Below are 21,655 nucleotides of genomic sequence, written 5' to 3'. Positions count from 1 at the left end.
GGAAGTGGGGCCGGGAGCCTCACGGGGACAGGATGGTCTTGGGGGAAGTTGAGCAGCAGCTCTTGGCCCTGTGCTCTGCTACTGGCTGATGCCTGAGCCTCTGACAGCTATGCCAAGGCCTGTGGCAGCCCCATACCAGTGCATGGTGCCCAGTGCCAGCCCCCCAGTTCCTTCTGGGGCCAGGGACAAGTGCAGGGTCCCCAGGGGCTGCAGCTGGTCCCCACGGGGTGACAGTCCTGGCCCTGGTGTTGAGCAAGGATGGGCACCAGCACGGAGTCCTGCTCTGGGACATCCCACCAAGCACCCCACTGCGTACTGGCACTGCTCCAGGACACCCCACGGTGCACCGGCACCACTCTGGGGTGGCTGGACACCAGCCTTGCTGCTGGGGGAGGTGCAGGGCAGACTTCTGGGGAGCACAGTGGACACCCCACTTTGGGAACCCAAAGTCACAATGGAATGGCCACCACCAAGTCTAGACCCCAGCGTGACCCCCAACCTGCCCAGCCCTCAGCCACCTTGGGCAGCAGCAGAGCATGGCCGTGGCACCCCAGGGCCAGCAGCTCTCTGGTGAAGGCTCTTGGTTCCGGGTAGCCCCAAGGACTTTGGGGACCTGGAGGGGTCCCAGACATAGCTAAGGGGTCCCCATGGCTTCCGTGGGGTTCAGAACTGGCCACTGTTCAGAACTGACACTGGCCCCCCCTGAGACCTCCTCCCTTGTGCTTGGTGAGGTCTCAGATCCCTCCTCCTCACCACTGGCTCCCCCTCAGCAGGTCCCAAACCTCTGGGGAGGGTCTTACACCCCCAGAACAGATGACTGGACACAGCGGGTTCAGCTCTCTTGGTCTTTACTGGCTTGAGGGGACATGCAGGGCCAGAGGGGTGGGGGCCACAGCGGCCTGGGCAGGGGGGCTCCATGCACAGCCCTGTCCCCTGTTAGGGACATCAATGGACAGTGCTGCGGCCGGCCAGGGGCTGACGGGTGCTGGAGAGGAAAAAGTGCCTTCCCCCTGCCCTGAAATACAGGTCGTGACAACAAGCTGCATGTCCCTGACTCATCTCAGATGTGGAGAGAAGAGGTAGAAGAGGAAGAGAAAAAGAAGAGAAATAGAAGAGAAGGCAATCAAGAAGAGGAGAAGACAAGAAGATGACAAGGAGAAGGTAGCCAAGAAGAGAAGACAAGCTGAGGAAAACAAGGAGAGAAGAAGAATGAGGAGAGGCAAAAAGAAGAGACCAAGATCAGAAGAGCCGGTTGGTCTCCAGCCCTGTTCCTCAGGCACCCGGGACATGGCGCTCTGCTCCAGCCGCCACCACCGTGGCCACACCATGGGTGCCCCCTGTGGAGTTGCTCCCCACGGCACCAGTGAGCGTCGGGGACCCTTTGTGCCTCGCAGGGCCTGACCCCAACAGCCAACAGTCACTGAGTGACGGAGTCTCAGCTCCCCGGCCGCCCCGGGTCCGCGGCCATCGCCTGTGCAGGTGGCATCCCCAGCAGCAGCTCCATGATGTCCCCAGGGGTGGCTGGGGGGTGCTGGGGGCTTCTCCCCATCCTGCCTGCCACCCGTGGCCACCGAGCTGGGTGTCTCATGGCCAGGCGTCCTCGTCCAGCCCCTCGTGCTCCCGCGGGACCCAGGCGGGCTCCAGGAAGGAGGAGAGGACGCTCTGCAGAGTCCCCCAGGGCTTGCGCTCCCCGGGCTTGGGGCTGCCGGTGGGGGGCCGGGGGGGGGTGGCTGCCCCGTAGCCCCGCGGGGTGGGGATCCTGGAGGGCTTCTTGTGGGGCTGTGTGTCCAGCCGGGGCTTGGCCCAGGGGCGCGGGGGCAGCGCAGGCAGCGGCTCGGTGACCCCCAGCACTCCTGGGGGACCATCGGCCACGGCAGGGGTCTCCTCCGTCTCCGTCAGCTCATCCTCCCCCGGCACCCAGTCGGTGTCGGACTCGGGGCCCCCTCGCGTCTCCCGGGTGTCCCAGGAGGCCGGGAAGCAGCTGCTCTCATCGGAGGAGCTGGAGAGGGCCGGCCGGCGCCCCACATCCGCCGTGTCGGGGCCCACCGGCGGCAGGGGGCCGGCCCCGTTCCCGCTCCGCCGGCCGTCCTCGGCGGGGAGGCCGTGCTTAGCGAAGACGTTGAGGGAGGACGAGGAGGAGCTGGAGGAGCAGTAGGCCGAATCGGTAGCGGTGCTGGGGGGCGGTGGGGGGGCCACGGGGGCGTTCTCCCCATCCTCCAGCTCCTCCATCATCCGCGTGTTGGCGAGGAACTCCTCCTCCAGCCGGCGGAAGAGCTGCTGCTCCTGGCTGGGCTCCAGCCGCAGCGGGGCCCGCAGCCGCCGCGCCAGCTCCTCCAGCTCCCGCTGCAAGGCCTCCCCAGCCCCGCCGCCGTGGGGGGCCTCCCCCGGCCCCCCCACCCGCCGCCCCCCAACACCCTCCTCCAGGGAGGAGCGGCGCGGGGCGGGCGCGGGGCTGCGGGCGGCCGGGCGGGAGGGGGTGCGGCTGCGGGCAGGGCTGCCGGGCCGGGAGGGGGTCTCCGCCCGCGCCCAGGAGTGCTGCCCGTCCTGCCCGCGGCTGATGAGCAGCAGGGGCTGGGGGCCGGGGCGGCCGTGGCTGCGGGCACGCGGCGGGGCACGGCCGGGCCCGTTGGGCACCCGCGAGCGGCCGCGCTCCTCCGGGGCCGTTCGTCCGCCCGGGGGGGGTCCGGCGTCGCGGGGAGGCTGTGGGGGCACCCCCCGGCTGGGGTCCCGGCGGCGGGGGGTGCCCCCGTCCCGAGGGCCCGGGGGGCCGCTCTGCGCGGAGGAGGCCGAGGAGTCGCTGTCGCCCGAGCAGCGGCGGGAGCGGGCGGGAGCGGGGTCGCGGGGCCTGTGGGGGCGCGGGGAGAGGGAAGGGGGGGTGGGGGCGCACTGCCCCCCTGTGCCCTCTCCACTGCGCACCCCAGTGACGCCCCCTTCCCCATTCATCCCCACCGCCCCCCATGCACCCCCCCACTCCCCTTCACTGCGCCCCACTGCGGCCCCCATTGCCCCCCACTGCACCCCCCCGCGCCGCCAGGGGCCGCCCGCCCGCCCTGCCAATCATCGCGGGGGGGCGGGTCTACCACAGTCCCCGCCCCCGCGCCCCCTGCGCCTGCGCGCTGGCAGCGGCGGGAAGAGGCGGAGGCGGGGGGGGGGGGCGGATGGAGACCCCACGGCTGCGACCCCCGAGCACGGGTGGCGTGGGGCAGGCGTGGGGCACAGGGGAGGAGGCCTCCGCCCCGCTGTGCGGCTGGGGCTTGCCCCGAGGCTGAGGCCTCGCTGCGGGGCCGGGCACTGCCATGGGGGTGGTGGGGGTTCCCCAGCCGCGCTGGACTCCCTTCTCCTGGCGCAGGGTGACGGGAGGTGCTCGTCCCCCCACCCCTCCAAGCAGCACCCGTGGGTGCCCTACCTGTGTGTGCTGGCTGCCCGCGGCTCAGCGGGGCTCCTCGAAGGGCTGGCAGAGCCGGGCAGGGAGGCTGGGCCCCCCCGCGGGGGCAAACCCTCCTGCTTGGCGCTGGACGGTGCCTTCGGGATGCCCGTGTCCCCGACACCCTTCAGCTGGTGGCTGCCCCGCTCCGTCCTGGAGTGGCTGCTGTCCCCCCCGCCCGATGCGGGGCCAGCTGCACGGGGGCGGCGGGGGGTGCTGGGGCTGGGGGCGCAGGGTGCCGGGGAGAAGCTGCTGGAAGCTGGTTTCTGCGGGGAGAAGCCTGGGGCGCGGGGCTGGGGCAGGCGGTGAGCTGGAAACAGATGCCAGGAGGTCAGGGAAGGGGCATCCCTCGCCACCCACCCCCCCCCATGGAACACTTTTGTATCCAGGGTTTCCTAGGCTGTGGGTTAATCACCTCAGGAATTAATTTGGCTGAAATCCCACCTTTCCTCACGCCTCTTTACCCCTTTCAGCCGGATCAGCACCCCGAGCTGCCCAGCCCCAGGGAAAGGAGCCCCACAGGGAGCTGGGAGCAGCGAAAGATGGTGAGGTGGGGTGACACGGGCCGGGGGGTGGAGGGTGGGGGGTCCCTGGGCCTCGGTATCCCTGGAGGCACTCACAGAGGGAGGAGCAGCGACACGGGTCGTGCTTGTCCAGGTAATGTTCCAGTGTGTCCCAGCCGCCACCGACGCGCACCATCACGTGGCTCCTCAGCACCTGCGGACAGCCCAGTGCCCGTCACCCTGCCCGCTCTGCCTGTCCCCCAGGATGTGCCCAAAAAGCCACCCCACTCCTGAGGTGTGGGGGGGGGAGAGCTACATGCGCTGGCCATGAACGACCCCCACCAGGTCCCCAACGTGGGGCAGCTTGTGGGGAGTAACTTCAGCTGAGGGCCCACCCCACCGCGCAGCCCCTCAGGACGGGTCCCCACCGTGCCCAGGAGCTGGGGAAGGAGGGGGGGGGGGGGGGTCCTGGTGTAGGGGTCACGATAGGGCGAGAGACACGGCGGCGGCTCTTACTCGGACGAAGATGAGCGTGCTGGAGTCACCCACTTTGTACTTTCCCTCAGAGACCTTGACCATGGGGAACTGGGAGGGGCAGGAGCAGCAGCCCAGGATCTCCCGCACCTGCGGGCAGAGAGGGGAGCAGTCAGTGGGGCGCGGACCCCCAGCTATAGGGCCAGCCCCTATAGACAGGTGCATGCAGAGGGGCTGTACAGAGGGCATCTGGCTTGTTCCCGGCTTCTTGGCTGCACCCCTGTGGTGAGGATGTTGTGCCCCACCACCACCCCCCAAGTCTGGCAGCTCCCCTCCTTGCTGGGGGGGGCAGGCCCGTGGGCAGCGCTGCCTGTACCTGCCGGGAAGCAGCTGGGTGGGTCCGTGTGGGAGCCCAAACTGGCAGCTCCCACCGCAGCCTCAGGCAGTGGGGAGCACCCACAGCACCCACACGCTGTGGGAGAGGGGCCCAGGGGGCTTCCCACGGCAGGCTCCCCACAAGCAGGCTGAGAACGGGCACAACTCTCTTCATCTCCTGCCAGCCCCACCTGCTCTGGGACGCCCGTGTGTGGGGAGCTCAGAGCCACCCCAAAACTGGGGAGGAGGAAACACCCCCCCCACACCCCCTGGCTCCACTAATCCCAGAACCACGAGGGATTTGCCCCCCCGAAGCACCCCACTATGGGGCAGGGACCTCCAGTGCCCCTCTACACCCCACATCCACCAACAGAAAAAGGTTAAAGCCCCATTTCCCCCCCCCCCCCCGCCACTGTAACATCTGGCACTGATAACAAGCCAAAGGGAGGACTGGGGGGCCAGGCAGGGGACCCCCATGGTGGTGGGGCTGCCGGACAGTGCTGCCTGCCCGGCTGCTGCCCGCCAGCTGCCTGCTCTATCTGGGCCGGCCGCCCTGCCCGCGGCCTGGCCAGGGCTGACGTCAGGGATTAGGCAGGGAGCCACGGGAGGACTTGGGGACGCGGCCGCATCCTGCCCCGGCCCGGGGAGGGGGACACACAGCGCCACCTCTCTCACCCCTAAATTTTAGGGATATTTTTATAATTCCTTTTTCTGGGTTGGTTTTTTTTTTTTTTCAGTTCTGCCTTCTACCCATCGCAGGGGTCCAGCCAGGGCAGGATCCGGCCGCTCTGGTTCCCATCCGGGGCAGTGGCTGGGTGGTGAGGTCAGCCCCAAGCAGGGAAACTGAGGCACGAAGGGGTGGGGGTGGGGTGGGGGGCGCGGGGGGGGTGTGCTGAAGTGAGGGGGGGTCCTGACCCTGCTGCCATCCGGGGGGGATGTGGGGACCCGCCGGGCCGGATCCGGCCGTCAGGCTCCTCCCCGCCTCCAGCGCTGCCCATAAAAGCCGATGGCAAGGAATTACGCAGCCCGGAAAAATGCAGCCGGGGTTGGCAGCGCCCGGCCAGGGGGGCTGGGGGGTTTTGGGGGAGCAACAGCAGCGCGGGGGGGGCCCCCTTTGCAGCGGCACTGGGTGCTGGGGGGTGCAGGACGCTCCCCCCTCGCCCGAGTATGGCGGCTGTGGGACTGAATGAGGAATTGGGGTTTCAATTAAAAAACGGCTTTGAGCTTAGGGAGTCAGGGGAGGGCAGACTCCCCCTGTCCTGTCCCCCCCGTGTGTCCCCCCCGTCCCCGTATTAATCCGCTGCCTCGCGTGCGGGCCGGATCCTGCACCCAGCCCGGCTTTAATCCCTCCTGAGCCTCCCAGCCCTTGGGGGGGGGCAATCCCTGCACCCCAGATTGTGGAGGGGGCCCCCTGCTTCTCGACACCCCAAATCGTGGCTGTGAGCAGCCGGGATGTCCCCACGTCTGTCTGTCTGTCGGTCCTCAGGGTACTGAGAGGAGGAGGGCCGGATCTGGGCAGGAGCAGGTTCCTGGGGTGGAGACCACTGTGTCCATTCCCCCTCCCCGTCATGTGGAGGAAGTGGAAGGGGTGGAGGTGACACCCATGTCCCCCCTGGTGATTATGGCCACAGCCACCAAAATAACTTGTCCTGCTGTCAGGAGGCTCTACAGGGCACAAGGGCCTGGCGGGGCAGCTGAGGACCTCCCACAGCCCCCGGTGAGCCTGGCCGGGTGGGCACAGAGAACCTCCCACAGGCCATAAAGCACCTGCTGGGTGGACAACAGGACCTCCCAGAGGCCAGAGAGACAGATGGGACCTCCTGGGGACCATAGAGCACCCTGTTGGGTAAATGGAGAGGACCTCCCATGGGCCATAGAGCACCCCTTTGGGTGGACAGACAAGACCTCCCAGGGCCATGGAGATAGGTGGGAGCTCTCATAGAGCACCCTATTGGGTAGACAGAGAGAACCTCCTGGGGACCATAGAGCACCTCATTGGGTGGACAGAGGGCCTCCTGGGGACCATAGAGCACCCCATTGGGAGGACAGAGAGGACGTCCCATGGGCCATAGAGACAAAGAGGATCTCCCAGGGGCCATGGAGATAGGTGGGACCTCCCTGGGGCCACAGAGCACCCTATTGGGTGGACAGAGAGGACCTCCTGGGGAACCATAGAGCACCCCGTTGGGCAAACAAAGAGGACCCCCCTGGGCTCCAGAGCAGCTCGCCGGGGGTGCCGGTGGGCCCCTCACCCAAGCGCAGGGCTCCCGGGGCAGCGCGTCTCACCAGCTCGTCCAGGTTCCTCAGGTCGCAGAGGGCGACGGGCCGGGCCCCGCGGGCGTAGGCGGGCACCTGGGGGTCGCGGCTCTCCTGGCGCGTGCCCGGCGCCCCGTAGGCTGTTTGGTCCCTCATCTCCTCCTCGATCTCCTCCTCCATCTGGATGAGCATGGGGGCCAGCATGCCCAACTTAGAGCCCCTCCTGGCCACCTCCAACAAGCAGAGCACAAAGTTCTTCTCGTTCTTTTTCAGCACCAAGTCGTTGGTCTCAAACATGAGGACGTCCTGGATGCCGAGGTCCTGCCGGCACCACCGGATGAAGTTGGAGACGTTATCCCGAGCGATGAAGGAACCGGGCACCACGTTCTTGGCCTGGAAGACGACGTCGTTCTGAGGGAGGCGCATGCGGGCGGCCGCCTCGGGGTGCCGCTGCTGGAAGTCCAGGGCGGCGCGGTTGACGTTGTTGGCGTGGCGGCAGAGGTGACAGCCCGTCTCCAGGCTCTCCAGGAAGGTGTCCACCTGGAGCTCCAGGTCGTAGAGGGTGTTGAACCACTCGGCCAGGTCCTCCTTCATGGCCTCCAGGTACTCCTCGCTGGAGCGGAAGGGGCGGATGCTCTTGGAGGCGGCCGACTGGATGTGGCTGGGGTCGGCCATGGTGAGTTGCCTGCTGGGGTGGGGTGGGGGAGCAACAGGCACGGTTACAAGCAGACAACACCCCCTGCTGCCCCCCTCCAGCCTGTGTCCCCCTCAGCACACGGCTGGCAGCAGAGTTGGCCACCCCCCGTCCTCTGTGACTCAGTTTTGCCCCCCCGTTCTTTACCCATAGGCAGGAGGGTCACCACCACCCTGCCAGCACACCCCCCCCCACCCGTGTCCCCCCTCCCCGTGTCCCCCCTCTGCTCCCCTCCTCCGGGATAATGAGTCACTTGTCACCGATGCCCCCCCCTCCCTCGCTAGGCCCCTGCTGTGGGATGGCAGCAGAGAGGACCCCCCCGACACCCAAAGCTGCCCAGTCACGGTGGGTGTCACCATCCCGGCTGTCACCACCGTGGGAGCAGGTGCCACAGGGAGGCCCCCCCCACCCCCCCCCCACCCTGAGTGGCTGCCCCCCAACTAGGCTCCAGTGTGTGTGTGGGCGGGGGCTGCACTGGGGGAGCCTCCCCTGCCCTCCCTGACCTCGGGGGGGTTACAAGAGCTGGTGAACTCCCACTGCTGTCCCCCCCCCCCCCAGCCCCACACCCAAGGGAGGGGTCCCTGCTGCTGGGGGAGGGGGTGTCACTTCACCCTGGAGGGGGGGGGCTCTGCTTGGGGAGGGGCAGGACGGGACTGGGGGGGTCTCCTCTGCTTGGGGTGGTGTCTGCCGGGGAGTGGGGGGGCTGCTCTGTCCTGGGGGTGTCCCTGCTGGGGGGGGTGTATCTATGCCCGGGGGGGGGGGTGGGGGTGCCCCCTTCCCTTGGTGGGGGGCGGGAAGTGTCTTTTTCGGGGGGGTCCTCTCTGCCGGTGGGTGTCTGCTGTGCGGGGGGGCCCTGCCCGGGGGGTCTGTCGGTCCGTCCGTCTGCCGGGGCGGGGGGTGGGAGGAGGGTCGGCACCTGCGAGGCAGATGCCGGCTTGTGGGGGTGACACGCGGGGGGGGGAGGGGGACAGACACGGGTGGGGACACGCGGGGAGGGAGTGGGGGGGCACAGGGACAGGGACACCCCGCGCACCCCCCCCCCAGCACTCACCGCCGGCTCCGCGCTCCGCTACCGCCGGGCCGGGCCGCGCCGCCCGCCCGCTCCCCGCTGCGGGCCGGGCCGCGGCTCCCAGCGCCGGGGGGGCCCCGCCGCCGCCGCCCGGCCCCGCGCAGCCCCCGCCGCCATCCGCCGCCGGGCGCGGAGAAGCCGGAGCGGAGGCCCCGGGAGCGGAGCGGGGGCGCAGAGCCGAGCCCCCCCTTCCCCGCAGCCCCGCGCCGCCGCCGCCGCCGCGCCCCGGCCGGGAAGTTGGAGGCGGCCCAGAAAGGGCCGGGACGGGAGCGGCGGGCGGGGCCGGCCCGACACGCGGGACACGGGCACGGGGGGGAGACACACGTAGAGTGACACCCTTCCCTGCGCGGGGGGGCAGGGGGCACGGGGCTGAGGGGGACACACACGCCCTGGGGACCCCCGGCTTGGCGCTGACACCCCCCCCGGCCCGGGGACACAGGATCGGGCCCTTCCCCCGGCCGGGGAGAAACTGAGGCACGGGGCAGCGCGGCCGCCCCCCTGCAGCGGGGGTGACTGTGTGTCCCCCCCCAGGGAACAGGGGCGCACCCGGGGGGGCCCAAATTGCAGGATAGAGGGATCGATCCCCGCAGCTCCCTCCCGGGGGAGGCAGTGAGGGGGGGTGGGGGTTGTGGGGCGCCCCCCCGCCGCCCCCCCTCTCGGCAGGGATGCTCTCAAGAGAGGCCAGAAGTGGTAAGGTTAGAAACATCGGGAATTTTATTTAAAAAAAAAACGTCACAACCGTTAACATCGTTACAGCTCGGTCGCCGCCTCCGGGGTTTGCGCACAGCATGCTCACGAGACGGGGAGGGGGGGGTTTTGTTAAACAACCGCTTTTAAAAGAGGAGGGAGGGGGGGCGCGGAAAAGATAACTCAGCACGCTACCGTTGAACTTGGTTTTAATGTTTCTCCACAAACGGTGAAAAATACTAAAGTACAGACAAGGAATAATCATAATGTTGTGGCCAACATTATAAATATGGAATTATAAATTTAAAACATTTTCTGGTTTAAAAAATAAATCTGGTAGTAAATGCAGCTCCGCGGGGTCCGTCTCTAGTAGGGCCGGTCTCTGCGCTCCTGGCGGTGCTCGCCCCTGTGGGCCAGGGAGAGGCTGCATCAGTCGAGGTACCCCGGGGTGACCCCAGGGCTGGGGGGGTCCCTCCTCCCGCCCCCAACCCCCCCCGGGGGAAGGAACAGGGCCCGCAGGGCCCCCCCTCCCCTCTCTGACCACCCCCATACGCACTTGTCCATCTTTCCGGGTCCTCCGCGCCGTCCGCCTCTGCCTCCGCCTCCCATCGACTCCATCAGGGGTCCGGGGGGGCCCCCGGGTCCTCCTCCCCCTCGCCGGCCACCTCCTCCGTAGCCACCTCGGTCCATACCGCGGCCTCCTCGGAATCCACCTCTGTCCCCACCGCGGCCGCCTCTGAACATGCCACCACCGGGTCCCCCGCGGTCCATGAGGCCACCTCCTCGCCCGCCTCGCATGCCCCCGGGGCCACCTCGCCCGCGGTCTCCGCCTGGGAGAGAGAGTGGGGGGGGGAAATAAGATAGAACCAGGGGGAACGGCTTTAAACTGCAACGGGGGGGGTCAGACTGGACAGCAGGAAAAACCTTTTCCCAGCAAGAGTGGTCAGGGAGTGGAACAGGCTGCCCAGGGAGGGGGGAGTCCCCATCCCTGGGGGGTTTAAGGGCCGTTGGATGAGCTGTGGGGGATGTGGGGTAGGGGAGAACTTCGTGGAGTCGGGCTGAGGGTTGGACTCGGTGATCCCGAGGGGCTTTTGCAACCTGAATGATTCTGTGATTCTGTGAGAGGCTGGGAGGGTGCCGGGCAGAGCCACCCCTGCCCCGGCCACATCCAGCACCGGCACCAGAAGGTGGGAGAAGGGCCGAGGGCAGCCCCGAGCGCACACACCTCGCCCAGCCTCTCCGCGGGGCTCGGTAAGAGGGCGCTGCCTAGAGAGGTGAACGCGGGTGCTTTGGTGCTGAGGAGCCCCGAGGAAGAGCTGTGTGTGTGGGCAGAACGGCCCTGGCCTCCATTTTGCAGCCTGAGGAGGAACGACGCCCCAAGTAGCTCTTGGGGCTGGAAACAGTCGCACCCCGAAGAGCCCCCAAACCAGCCCCGTGCAGCCAGCTGGAAACGCCGGTGCCTCCGGCCCTGGCCCTGCCCCACACACCTACCTGGAGGGGGGAAAGGAGGCGGCAGGAATCCTTCTGGTTTTGGAGCCTTGCACTGGTTGCACTCCGTTCTCCAGGCGAAGTTCTGGTTCCCACATCCCCTGGATAAAAACAGCAGTCGGCAGCGGTCGGGCAGGCGTCCCCGGCCTCGGGGCACGGCGAGAGGGGACACGGGAGCTGACCAGGACAGGGACATGGTGCTTCGTTGCAAGGCCCAGCGAGTTACTTTGGGTCCTGGCCAGCACCTTGGAGAAAAGGGCCCCCCCGGGCGCTGCGAGAGCGGAGGCGGCGGCGTGGGGTACTTACGGGTTGGGACACTGCCAGTCGCCGGCGCGGTGCTGAACGCTCCCGCCGGAGGGGTTTCCCCTGGATCCCCGCGGGCCTCGCGAGGAGAAGCCGCCCCGGTCTCCACCTCTGCCTCCCATCCGACCCATGGGACCGCTCGGGCCGCCGGGCCCCCCCGGGCCACCGGGCCCTCCCGGGCCTGCAAGGAAGGTTGTGTTAATGCCAGGAGGCGCCGCAGCTCCGGCCGGGCGGCCGGGGGGCCGAGGGGCAGCTGAACATTACCTCCGCGGAGTGGGGGAGGCATTCCCCGCTGCTCCCGGGGGGGCAGCCCTCCCCGCATGCTGTTCATCGGGCCCTTCTTCCGCGCCAGGGCCACTTTGAGCTTGCTGCCCTGGAAATCCTTCCCTAGGAGGGACACAAGAGCAAGAGAGTTCGCTTTCTGCTGCGACCACGACATCGCACACAACCGCACTGCATCGATAATCATGGGGGAAGATTGCCACAGCAGAAGGGCCAAATTCCACCCGTGGGACTGAGATGAAACTCTGGCTACAGGAGAGAGCAGGTGAGCAAAGCCTGAGGACAACCATCCCCCAAGCACCAAGCTTGTGTTCCAGTTAAAACCAGGAACTTCCTAAGCAAAAGCCTGACCACCTAGAGCTGCGATCTGTGACTACGATCCTCCGCACATCGAGGACGGAAATGCTGACTTTGGTCAGACTTAGTTCTGCAATTGAGAACAAAGTGATTCCACCCCAAAACGCACCCCCCGTACTCACCATCAAACCATTCCACAGCTGTTTTGGCGGTAGACGGGTCATCGAAAGATACTGTGGCATCTCCTTTTGGTTTGCCGGTTTCTTTGTCGATGTAGAGGTTTATCATAGGCTGCCCAGTCCTCTTGTTCATCTAGCGGGACAGCAAAATGTCACCTCAAGACACACCTCCCCGTACGCAGAGCTGGGATCCACTCTCCTTTGTTCTCCTTTTCACTCGGGACAACCAGACTCATTTTGGTGACCCCGTGGCAGAAAGGGCCCCTCTGTGTCACCGCGGGCAGCAGCTACTGCCCAGACAACCCAATGGATGAAGGAATGGCCCAGAGCAGCGCTGCCTGGCCACATCGGCCTCGCCTGCGCGTACCCGGCAGCGCAAGAACCGAGCTGCAGCCTCCCCACATCCTCCCGGGCTCTCCATGCCGCTGCTTCCGCGAGCCTGATCGCTCGTGTTGAGGGACAAACCCTGCCAAGGTGCTTTGGGAAAGGCTGAGCTTGGTCAGCGCCAGGCTGGGGTCATCCCACGGCCCAAGCAGCCCGCTCCGGGGGACGGAGGGAGACGAGCCACGTGCAGGCGGGGCGGAGATGGGCCATCCCTCTCCCGACACTCTACCAGCTGGCGGCCGAGCTCTGTCCCCCCTCACCTTGACAACACCGCACTGTTTGAAGAAGTCTGCCAGATCCTCCAGGGTCACATTATCATTGAGTCCCTGCACATAAACTGAACTGTTGTCCGAGTCCTCATCTGGGTCCATAGGTGGGCCTAGGAGATAATTCACGTGTCATTGCAGGGAGGACAGGCAGGGACACAACATAACGGAGCACTCTCGTCACATCATCCCCTCAGCCAGCTGCGGCTTCGCTCTCAATGAGCGTATCTATGAAGTGACATGAAACCCCAGGCACTGGGAGGGTGACTCCACACCACCTCCTGCCCGCAGGCTGGCAGGACGGCGCTACACGGCGCTGCCCGCGTCCTTAAGCCACCTGGCTGTTAACGGGAGACATCCCAGATGAGGCGTGAGGGAGAGCCATCACGTCCTCTGGGCACCCGCCCCCCTCGCTGCACTAACAACCCCCCTTTCCGCAGCAACGTGCTGCTCCTGGAAGGCTGACGCATAACTTCCAGACACGCCTGTGCAACAGGAAGGAAAGAGCTGCACGGCCACAGGCCAGAGGTGGCACAAGAGGAGGCTACTGGACCGGCGCACACAAGCTCTGGGCTCAGGCTGCCTGGAAAAGGTTTTCTGCTGAGCCAAACAGCTCCAGAGCAGCTCCCCCCAAAAGCCCCCCTAGTTCCCACGGAGAAGGGCGAGCGTCTCACAAACACGTGCGGGTTTTCCACCAGTCCAGCTGTTCTGATGAATCGGGAATCGTGAAATAAATGACGTGGCCAGACGGAGGCTGCACATGGCGGAGCGTCCTCATGCTCCGTGGGGCTACACGGCCCTTGGCCCCAGCAGCCAACAAAAGTCTCAATTTCACGAGCTCGGGAGAGAGTCCGAGCAGTTATTGGCAATTACCTAAATCAAGGTCCGGTCCTTCTTCCATGTGTCCTGCCAGTCAGGAAAGAATCATAAGAAGCTGTGTTAGTGCACGCCTTGCGGGCTGAAGAACCGACACACACAACACTATCTACTTATAACCACCATTCGATGGCGCTGGTTAAACTCAAATTGACCTGCATTGCAAAAACAGCAGCAATGCACCTTTACTTGGTGATCGGTTTGCTATTTTTAGCAGCCTTTCAAACCATTAACCACTATTACACTTTTTTTTTTTTTAATGCTTTACCAGGCCAATCAGTTTTACGTTCATTAATAAAAAGTTACTTTACAAAAAATTTATTAAATCCAAACCATTTATTTTCCCCAAATTACAGAAGTGGTTGCTCAATTCTTCCACGTTACCCTGTGTCCTGTAACCGCATACCCCTAGGCATTGCCGGCAGTACCCATTACAGTCTTGTTGCATATGTCATTTTAATCACTTAAACTAATAAAAATTACACTTTGTTCTAAAAACTGACTGCAAATTTTTTTTTTTTTTTTTTTTTTAACACTATCCATTGTAATGCTCAAAAACTTACCACCAGGCTTATTGAAGCCACCTCGCTCTCCAGCGCTGCTGGGGGGATAAACGAAGAAATGAAGGCCTTTCCCTTTACAAAGCCAGTACCGCTCTGAGCCTCTGCGGCTCACTGGGAAGAAGGGCACTGGCTAAACATCTCCAAACAATGCATCTGTCTCTCTCTCTCTCATCTCGGCACTATGCCTTTCTTCAGGGCAGCTCGCTCAAATTTCCTTTACATATACGCAACCTCGCTTGTCTGGTTTTAGACACCACTCTGCTGTCGGTACCCTTGCATTACTTGTACGGGTATTATCAGTGCAATACTTGGCAAAAAATGTTTTCGAGCGTTATAAATTGGGCTTTCGCTTCAGAGAAATCGTGGAGTTGTTCACTGGTCAACTCCCTCCCCTCTGTGTGTACATAAAGGTGCACCCTCAGCCTCTCGCAGCACGAGAGCGAAACGAGCCCGCGGGTCCCTGACATTAACAGTGAAAAAGGTAGGAGACAACCATACGCGATACCTACAACACAGTTCAGATGACATTTCCGCTAAAAACCTCGGTATAAAGCCATACATTCAGGTCACTACTGAATTTAACAAGTCTCTGTGGAGGGAGAACTTACAGAATACAGCGGGGGCTCGAAGGCCTGGGGTGCAGCTTTGTGGACACAGACCAGAACGGCAGATTTCGGTACGCGCCAATGCAAACTGGCGGCCGCGGCTTTCGGCGAAAGCTTTGGCTGAAGCCTTCAGCTAAGGCTGCTTTCAAGCGCTGGTTAATTAGGAAAATGCCACCTGAAAAGGATTTTGATGTTTCTTGGCTCTTTTTGGAGAGACAGAAAGCTGTTTGGAAGGAGATGAGCAGAGGAGGGAGAGCACCGCCTATTTTCTAGCAAGTATTGCACCTCTAATACTGGAAAAAAAAGTCGTCAATACACAGTTTCAAGCTGTTGCATGCAGCTTTGCCTCCTTTTGTTAAAGTACACACCATTTACGTAATGTCTCTCTTTTTAAACATATACTTTTACACTTTTTAACGTTACACAATTCTAAAGTAGTATACCTCCTCTGGTTTTATTACCAAACAACAAGTATGCAGTTACCAAAGTTACAGAAGGATTCCATTTATACAATGAATACATTTGGTTAAAAATATTCTATGTATATTTTTCCTCTCCATATGGACACCGTGTCTAGTCCCACTTTTCATTATGCTGCCGGCTGAGTACTGAGTACGGGTACTTTTTAAGTATTGAAGTGTATACAAGGCTCTCACTTTGTAACCTGTAGCATATAAATGCGACAAAGCATGTTAAAAAGTTTCCATGTTTAACAGCCAATGAAAATATAAAATAATTGAGTCAATGAAAAAGGGCACGTTAATAACATCGAGCTCCTTACCTGCCGGAGACACTGAAATCCATCACCACAGCATGATAAGAAGGGCCGAGTTCCCCTACCTGCCCCTCGGCGTCCATAGGAAGGCCACCGTTCCTATGGACAGCAGAAAGTCTACGTCCATAAAGCAGGGGGCCCTTTGTAATGGTCTAGTCAGGTGGAAATCACTACGTACACAATTTAAGCTCGGATTAGGGTGTCAAATCAGAGACGGATGACAAATCTTTTGCATGAGAAGCTCCGAAGGGGCTAGAAATTTTAAGATGTGATGATAGACATTTCAGGTGTCTACATCTACTTTAAACCATTAAATACATCATGGGTGAAATCTTTATGCAGAACCACAGAACTCTGTTCCACTCGAGCCAATTTAAGCCACAAGTGTTCCAACACAGGCCAGTCTTTTTGTTCTCTTTCCATACACCAGTAGTTGTATTTCTCCGATAAAGATTTCATGCCATTTCAATTCATTTCGACAGAGCTATGCAGAATGGGGCTATCGATCGCCAAACTCCGGTGGCCACCAGGCTGTAAAACACCTTAAGAGGTTGCCTATCGAGGGGAAGCTACAATTCTGGCTGCCCTGCCAAGTACCAGGGTGAGCACTGCGCATCCCACGCCACAATTCTAGCGTGCACCTAGGGACACTCTGCATAGCTCTGAACAACGGTGCGAAGGGATGGAACACACACAAAGCTACATCTTCCTTCTCTTAGGAGCATCGGGGGTTAGTCCTCCTTCCTCGCCTCTATCAAAACAAACATCACAGACAGGGAGACACACTGCTGACCTGAAGGCATAGGTTTACCAAACCAGATTTTGCCATCAGTTAAAATGGCCAAACTGATTTAGACCACCTGAAAGCTCCGAGGGGGAGCAGTCCTGGGAGCCCAGCCAGTTCTCTTTACATTCTCGGGGTCTTTCTTCACGCTCCAGCCAAGCTCTAAGTGTTCTGGCCACTCAGAGTCATGGCTTCCACAGCAGCAACCTGCCCAAGGCATACACTTACAGACGTAGCTCCGTGTGCTACTGCTAAGGTGAAGAGGCCGACACGAGGCTTCTGCCTTGTACATACCTGAGCTGTCAAGATCCTCACTACTGAGGCACAGGGAGTGACTCCTGGACCTGGTGGGAGGTTTGTGTGTGTTCGATCCAGAGTTATTGTTACACCCCACAGAGGATTTCACCTCTGCGTGACCGCGAAGGGAGCTGAAAGTTCCAGGTTTAGCAATACCCCTAATTCCCCCCGGGCCCCAACCAGCTGCAGGACAAGAAAAATAGATCCTGCTCCTATTCCCCCTTAGGATAATATTTCCATGGATTAGAAGCAATGCTGCTACAGAGGTGTTCCCCATGGAAGTACCTTTGGGAACATCAACCTTTCAGTCCCTTCTTTCAATTTCAGATCCTTTGGGTAAACCAGAATTAGATAAAAGGAGAAAAGATTTGCTCTTACCCCATTCCACCGCGTCCTCCTCCCCGCCCACCTCTGCTCATGCCTCCACGATCATATCCCCCTCTTCCCCTGCCCCGGTTATCAGGGCCGCTCATATTCCGGTTCTCTCCTGGGCCTGAAAAGCCTCCGGATTCCTGTCCATATACGTTCATGCTGCTAGGATGGTCCTGACGGAACGAGCCTGAGGAAGTGTACAACAAACGTGTTAGGGAGCTGCAGACAAGAGTGGGTCGAAGCCGCCTGTCCCTTTCAAGCCCTTTTACCTGCCTTCAGCACCAGAACATAATCATGACAATAATCTGCTACAGTACTTCCAGCGACAGCGTTAGTTTAAGGAGAGATGTGCTGCTTTCCGTGTGCAGAATCGAGTTTTACGTCAGGCCCTACCAGTCTGACCTCTGCAGAGCTGCCACCTGGCCAAACAGCACCGTTTCCAAACAAGTCTTGCCCACTCCAGCCTCAATGGTATTTTGTGCTTCTGTGTTTTTCAACCCTCCATTTGCCCTCACCATGCTGAGGGGAGCACTACGATTTGCCACCACACCAGGCAAGTCATTTTTCAGTGAGAAAAGGCAAAACCCAGCTCCAGCAAGCTCTGCCTTCAACACCGCTGCAAGCGTTGGACCTAAAGTAATGCCAAGCCTCTTTCAGGCAGCCCACCCCGCAAGAGCGAGGCTCTCCCCGGCGGCCCTGCAAAGCACACTCACTCTGCTGGCCGTAGCTGCTGCTCTGCTGGCTGTACTGGCTGGGGGCCTGGCTGTAGGATCCCGTCTGGGGCGGGTAACTAGTCGGCGGCGGCTGCTGCCCGTAGCTGCTTTGCTGGCCATAATTAGTCTGTTGTCCGTAGGTGCTCTGTTGCCCGTAGGTGCTCTGCTGGGAGTAAGTGCTCTGATCGTAACTGCTTGGCTGTGTAGAGGAATAGCTGGGAGACAAAAGCATTGTAAAGGTAGAAAGATGAGTCAGTTCACTGGCACTGTGCATTAGGCTGCAGAGGGGGATCACGCTAGAAGGTAATGCAATTATAAGCCATATGTACTGTTGTAAACCATTTAAAAAGGTGAAGTCATCCTATGGAGGCCAGGCTGGTGGCAGGAGACAAAATAAACCTGGTAGACTGCTAAAAGCAAAATCCATGCAACCATTCACAATTCATTCACACCTCTAGAAAGAGGCAGAAGTGCCAGGGCAAATATCAGTGGCAATGCAAGCAACACGCTCCCTTTCTGCCTTGGCACTGAAATGTTTTCAGCGGATGGATAATAAGTCCCCCCTCACACATCTCAGGCTTTGAGAATTTCAAAACATACAGTTCAGAAGTCAGCATCAGCATATTAAAGACATCTGAGGGGAAGAGGTGAGCCCCCTATCAAGTGTATTGGGTCTGCATGGCAAGCTTTTGGTATCAGGGGGGCTACAGGGGTGGCTTCTGTGAGAAGCTTCCAGAAGCTTCCCCCATGTCTGTGGGAGCAATGCCAGCCGGCTCCAAGATGGACTCAGTGCTGTCCAAGGCCGAGCCCATCAGCGACAGTGGTAGTGTCTCTGGGATAATGTGTTTAAGAAAGGGGAAAAACCAACTGTGTGACTGCAGCCAGAGAGAGGAGTGAGAATATGTGAGAGAAACAGCCCTGCAGACACCCAGGTCAGTGAGGAAGGAGGGCAGGAGGTGCTCCAGGCCCGGAGCAGAGGTTCCCCGGCAGCCCGTGGTGCAGCCCATGGTGAGGCAGCTGTGCCCTGCACCCAGGGAGGCCCACGGGGGAGCAGATCTCCACCTGCAGCCCATGAGAGACCCAGCACCGGAGCAGGGGGATGCCCAAAGGAGGCTGTGACCCCATGGGAAGTCTGCACTGGAGCAGGGTCCTGGCAGGACCTGTGGCCCCGTGGAGAGACGAGCCCATACTGGAGCAGTTTGCTGGCAGGACTTTTTGTTATATTCTCTCTCCCCTGTCCAGATGAGGAGTGACAAAGCAGCTTTGGTGGCCACCTGGCGTCCAGCCGGGGTCACCCCACCACACAAAGCCATTTGTCAGAAGGCAGCAAAAGTCACTATTACACATTCCATATCTAGGAAATTTTTAAAAACCATTTGTCATCGTTACACCTTGCTGCTGCAGGTGTATACACAGAAAGACTTACGCAATCACAGCCTCACTTTCCCTACAGGAAGAGGTACACCACCACCACCACCTCCCTCCTCCCAGGACACCAAACCTCCTTTTACATCTGTTTGGTTAAAATCCCTTAAGAAAAGCCCTTTTGCCCAAGCTAACCTGAAAGTTCCCCTGACGGCTGCATGAGGCTTAGCCTGCAGGGAGCATTACCTGGTAGGAGGATAGGAGGGAGGCGCGGTGACTGGCTGCATGGGGTAGCTGGCAGGCACCTGAGGATAGCTGTAGTTGCTCTGTCCATACCCTAGGCTGGGCTGGCTGTAGCCTGTCGTACTCGACTGTGGCTGGTTGGTGTCTGCTGGTTTGCTGCCATCCTGGGGTCTGTGGAGCAGTATTGAACAAGAAGGAAACATTGGTGCAAACCCCCACCACTGGCAGCAGCGAAGGTGCTCAGATGCCCCCAGGACAGAACAGCACTACCTGTGTCTTTTAGGTGACTGACACTGTGGCAGCAGCTAAAATACGCTCATTAAACACTAAACATTTTAGCACCTGCTGATTGGGTGTTTGCACGTTCCCCTGCCGTCAGGAAAGGCCTGGGCAGCACCCTGAAGAGAGAGCACAGAGCACTACAGCTTCTGTTCTCCAGTTGCATTATGAAACCGACGGTGAGGGATTCAGACTGGCTCCAGAATGGAGTCAAGGGTGCAAAATGGGCAGGAAAACGGCCAGCAGCACCGCCCCTCCGCTCGAGCTGGTCTCACACCACGCTTGGAAACCAGGAGCTCAAGAGCAGCCAGAAATGCTGTCAGTTAAATGCACCATTGTTTGTTTCAGAATCCAGTGCAAGCAGATATTGCCCCATATACATTATCTGATGAAAGGGAAAGGATGCCGGGGGTTGGACTAGATGACCTTTAAAGGTCTGTTCCAACCCAAACTATTCTATGATTCTATGTTGAGTTTTAACTCTCGAGGCGTGAAAATAAAGAGAACTGTTTGCACATGACTTGCATGTCCCCTTCTTTTGTATCTGTTCCCTACCATTTACAGTCTCTAAGTTTATCAGAGCGGGGTAAAAAGAGTTAAGCTACTTTTGTTGTACAAGCTGGGAAAAGATTATTTTAAATGATGTCAGGATTCATGCTTAAAGTGTAATCTGACAGACATAGACAGAGCAAGCTCCGCCCTTCCTTACTGGAGTGGTTGCTACAAACATCATGTAAATGAATAAAGCAGTTTCTACTCACTACTAAACAAGTCTCCATTATGTATTCTAAATCTTTCATATCCTGAGCAAACAATTAAACTAAATATACTCTTGACAGTGCCCCGACACAAGAGGTTTAAAAAGGAAATTGTCTCCAGCATGTGCACCCACTCAAGACACAGCACGTAGCAGTATCCTGCCTGACCCTGTGACTCAAGATCGGATCAGACTGGCCCGTTTTCTGTTCTACATCATGAGTCAAGAGCCCATTTTTGCTGCTTGGTTGCTCTCCTCATCTCCCAGTAACCACGCTGACTCACCGTGCCAGAGCAGAAACTACCCACGCGGCTTCCCCCGGCCCTGAGGATGCAGCAAGAGCAAAGCTCAAGTGCAACAAGCAGAGAAAAGGTGCAAGCAAAACCAGCAGGTCCCAGTTCAGCTGGCGGTGTGCTGGGGCTCCCCCCAGCAGCAGTGCAAAGGCAGCCTGGGGAGGAGGAGAAGAACCAGACGTTACCTTGCAGGAGCGGAGGCTGCTGGCTGCTGCCCGTAGGCTGGGTAGGCGGGCTGGGTGCCGTAAGCGGACGGCGCTGCGTAGGAAGCCTGGGTGGTGGTAACCGTGGCAGTGTTAGTATCGTAGGCGGCTGTGCCGTACCCCTGGACGGGCTGACTGTACGCTGGGGGGGCAGTCGGAGTGGTATAACCTAGAACAAACGACAGCCTCATCAGATTGGTTTGGCCACCTTTGCTCGTCACGTTTCAGACTGGTGATGGTTTATCAGACCTCGGGTACAGCACCGATTTTACCACTGCAAAAATATCACTGATAACCTGAAAATGATGAACTAACCCAACACTGTCCCTCCGCCTTCCTCGGAGAAACCCCCTGCCCTGGGAAGCCTCAGCCTACAGCCCCAGCTCTACCCTCACCATCCAAAAACCACACTCCGAGGACCCTTCCCGAAGCCACCCTTCAACAGCATCCAAAGGCTGCTTGTTTACAGCGACCGAAGCTCACGGCTAACGCAATAAAGCACACGGGGGGCAAGCTGAGGCATGCAGCACCTTCTGAACGCAGGAAGACTGAACAAAGCTCCTGGCAGCTCTAAAGAAAAAGAAATCCAATCGATTCAAAAACTACAGTCCTATCCCTTCAGCTTTTTGAAAGATAAAAGCACAAAATGGCACCAGGCTGACTTGAGAAGTCTTTTTGAGGCATTTATTAAGTCTTATTTGAAATCAGTAATTCTGGAGACAAAAGAAAAGCACTTTACATTTGCTTTAACTTAACAGAAAGGTCAAAAAAGACACATAAGGTAGCTCCTGATGTTTTATGTACCTTCACTTTTCTTAGAATTTCAGTTTGGTTTAAGTAAAAGGCTTA

The 21,655-nt window shown here is 60.1% G+C and overlaps 2 protein-coding genes across 10 annotated transcripts; both read right to left on the bottom strand.

Moving 5' to 3' along the window:
* Positions 1–839: 839 nt before the first annotated feature.
* Positions 840–8,901, bottom strand: GAS2L1 (growth arrest specific 2 like 1). Of its 2 annotated transcripts, none has more exons than XM_074921474.1 (6): positions 8,778–8,901; positions 7,063–7,717; positions 4,444–4,551; positions 4,045–4,141; positions 3,407–3,734; positions 840–2,845 (listed from the first exon to the last, which is right to left on the bottom strand). In XM_074921474.1, exons 2-6 carry the CDS (start codon positions 7,705–7,707, stop codon positions 1,585–1,587), a joined length of 2,439 nt encoding a protein of 812 aa, XP_074777575.1. In that variant the 5' UTR covers positions 7,708–7,717; positions 8,778–8,901; the 3' UTR covers positions 840–1,584. The 2 variants fall into 2 exon arrangements, with proteins under 2 accessions (XP_074777575.1, XP_074777576.1); XM_074921475.1 differs by having other exon boundaries at positions 7,063–7,720; positions 8,778–8,894.
* Positions 8,902–9,674: 773 nt separating this feature from the next.
* EWSR1 (EWS RNA binding protein 1) lies at positions 9,675–21,132 on the bottom strand. 8 transcript variants are annotated; one of them, XM_074921608.1, is made up of 13 exons: positions 20,789–21,121; positions 19,278–19,445; positions 17,667–17,881; positions 16,960–17,140; positions 14,121–14,158; positions 13,555–13,587; positions 12,676–12,794; positions 12,035–12,164; positions 11,538–11,660; positions 11,277–11,445; positions 10,974–11,071; positions 10,039–10,312; positions 9,675–9,888 (listed from the first exon to the last, which is right to left on the bottom strand). In XM_074921608.1, exons 1-13 carry the CDS (start codon positions 20,995–20,997, stop codon positions 9,849–9,851), a joined length of 1,797 nt encoding a protein of 598 aa, XP_074777709.1. In that variant the 5' UTR covers positions 20,998–21,121; the 3' UTR covers positions 9,675–9,848. The 8 variants fall into 8 exon arrangements, with proteins under 8 accessions (XP_074777709.1, XP_074777710.1, XP_074777707.1 ...); XM_074921609.1 differs by having other exon boundaries at positions 14,121–14,155; positions 20,789–21,120; XM_074921606.1 differs by having other exon boundaries at positions 11,277–11,454; positions 20,789–21,112.
* Positions 21,133–21,655: the final 523 nt, after the last annotated feature.

Source organism: Athene noctua, chromosome 17, assembly GCF_965140245.1.
Source record: "Athene noctua chromosome 17, bAthNoc1.hap1.1, whole genome shotgun sequence".
Classification (NCBI taxonomy): Eukaryota; Metazoa; Chordata; class Aves; order Strigiformes; family Strigidae; genus Athene; species Athene noctua.
Note: the sequence above shows the minus strand (reverse complement) of the source record. Positions and strands in the feature narration are given on the sequence as shown.

What these genes read in the sequence shown, in the direction of transcription:
- GAS2L1 (XM_074921474.1), bottom strand. Translation starts at nt 7,707, where the DNA reads ATGGCCGACCCCAGCCACATCCAGTCGGCCGCCTCCAAGAGCATCCGC. An exon ending in GCACGCTCATCTTCGTCCGA is followed by an intron (nt 4,142 to 4,443) that starts GTAAGAGCCGCC and finishes GGCTGTCCGCAG; the next exon opens with GTGCTGAGGAGCCACGTGAT. An exon ending in CGGGCAGCCAGCACACACAG is followed by an intron (nt 2,846 to 3,406) that starts GTAGGGCACCCA and finishes GCGCCCCCACAG; the next exon opens with GCCCCGCGACCCCGCTCCCG.
- EWSR1 (XM_074921606.1), bottom strand. Translation starts at nt 20,997, where the DNA reads ATGAGGCTGTCGTTTGTTCTAGGTTATACCACTCCGACTGCCCCCCCA. An exon ending in GCAGCCTCCGCTCCTGCAAG is followed by an intron (nt 19,446 to 20,788) that starts GTAACGTCTGGT and finishes ACTGCTCCACAG; the next exon opens with ACCCCAGGATGGCAGCAAAC. An exon ending in AGCTGTGGAATGGTTTGATG is followed by an intron (nt 11,661 to 12,034) that starts GTGAGTACGGGG and finishes TGTCCCTCCTAG; the next exon opens with GGAAGGATTTCCAGGGCAGC.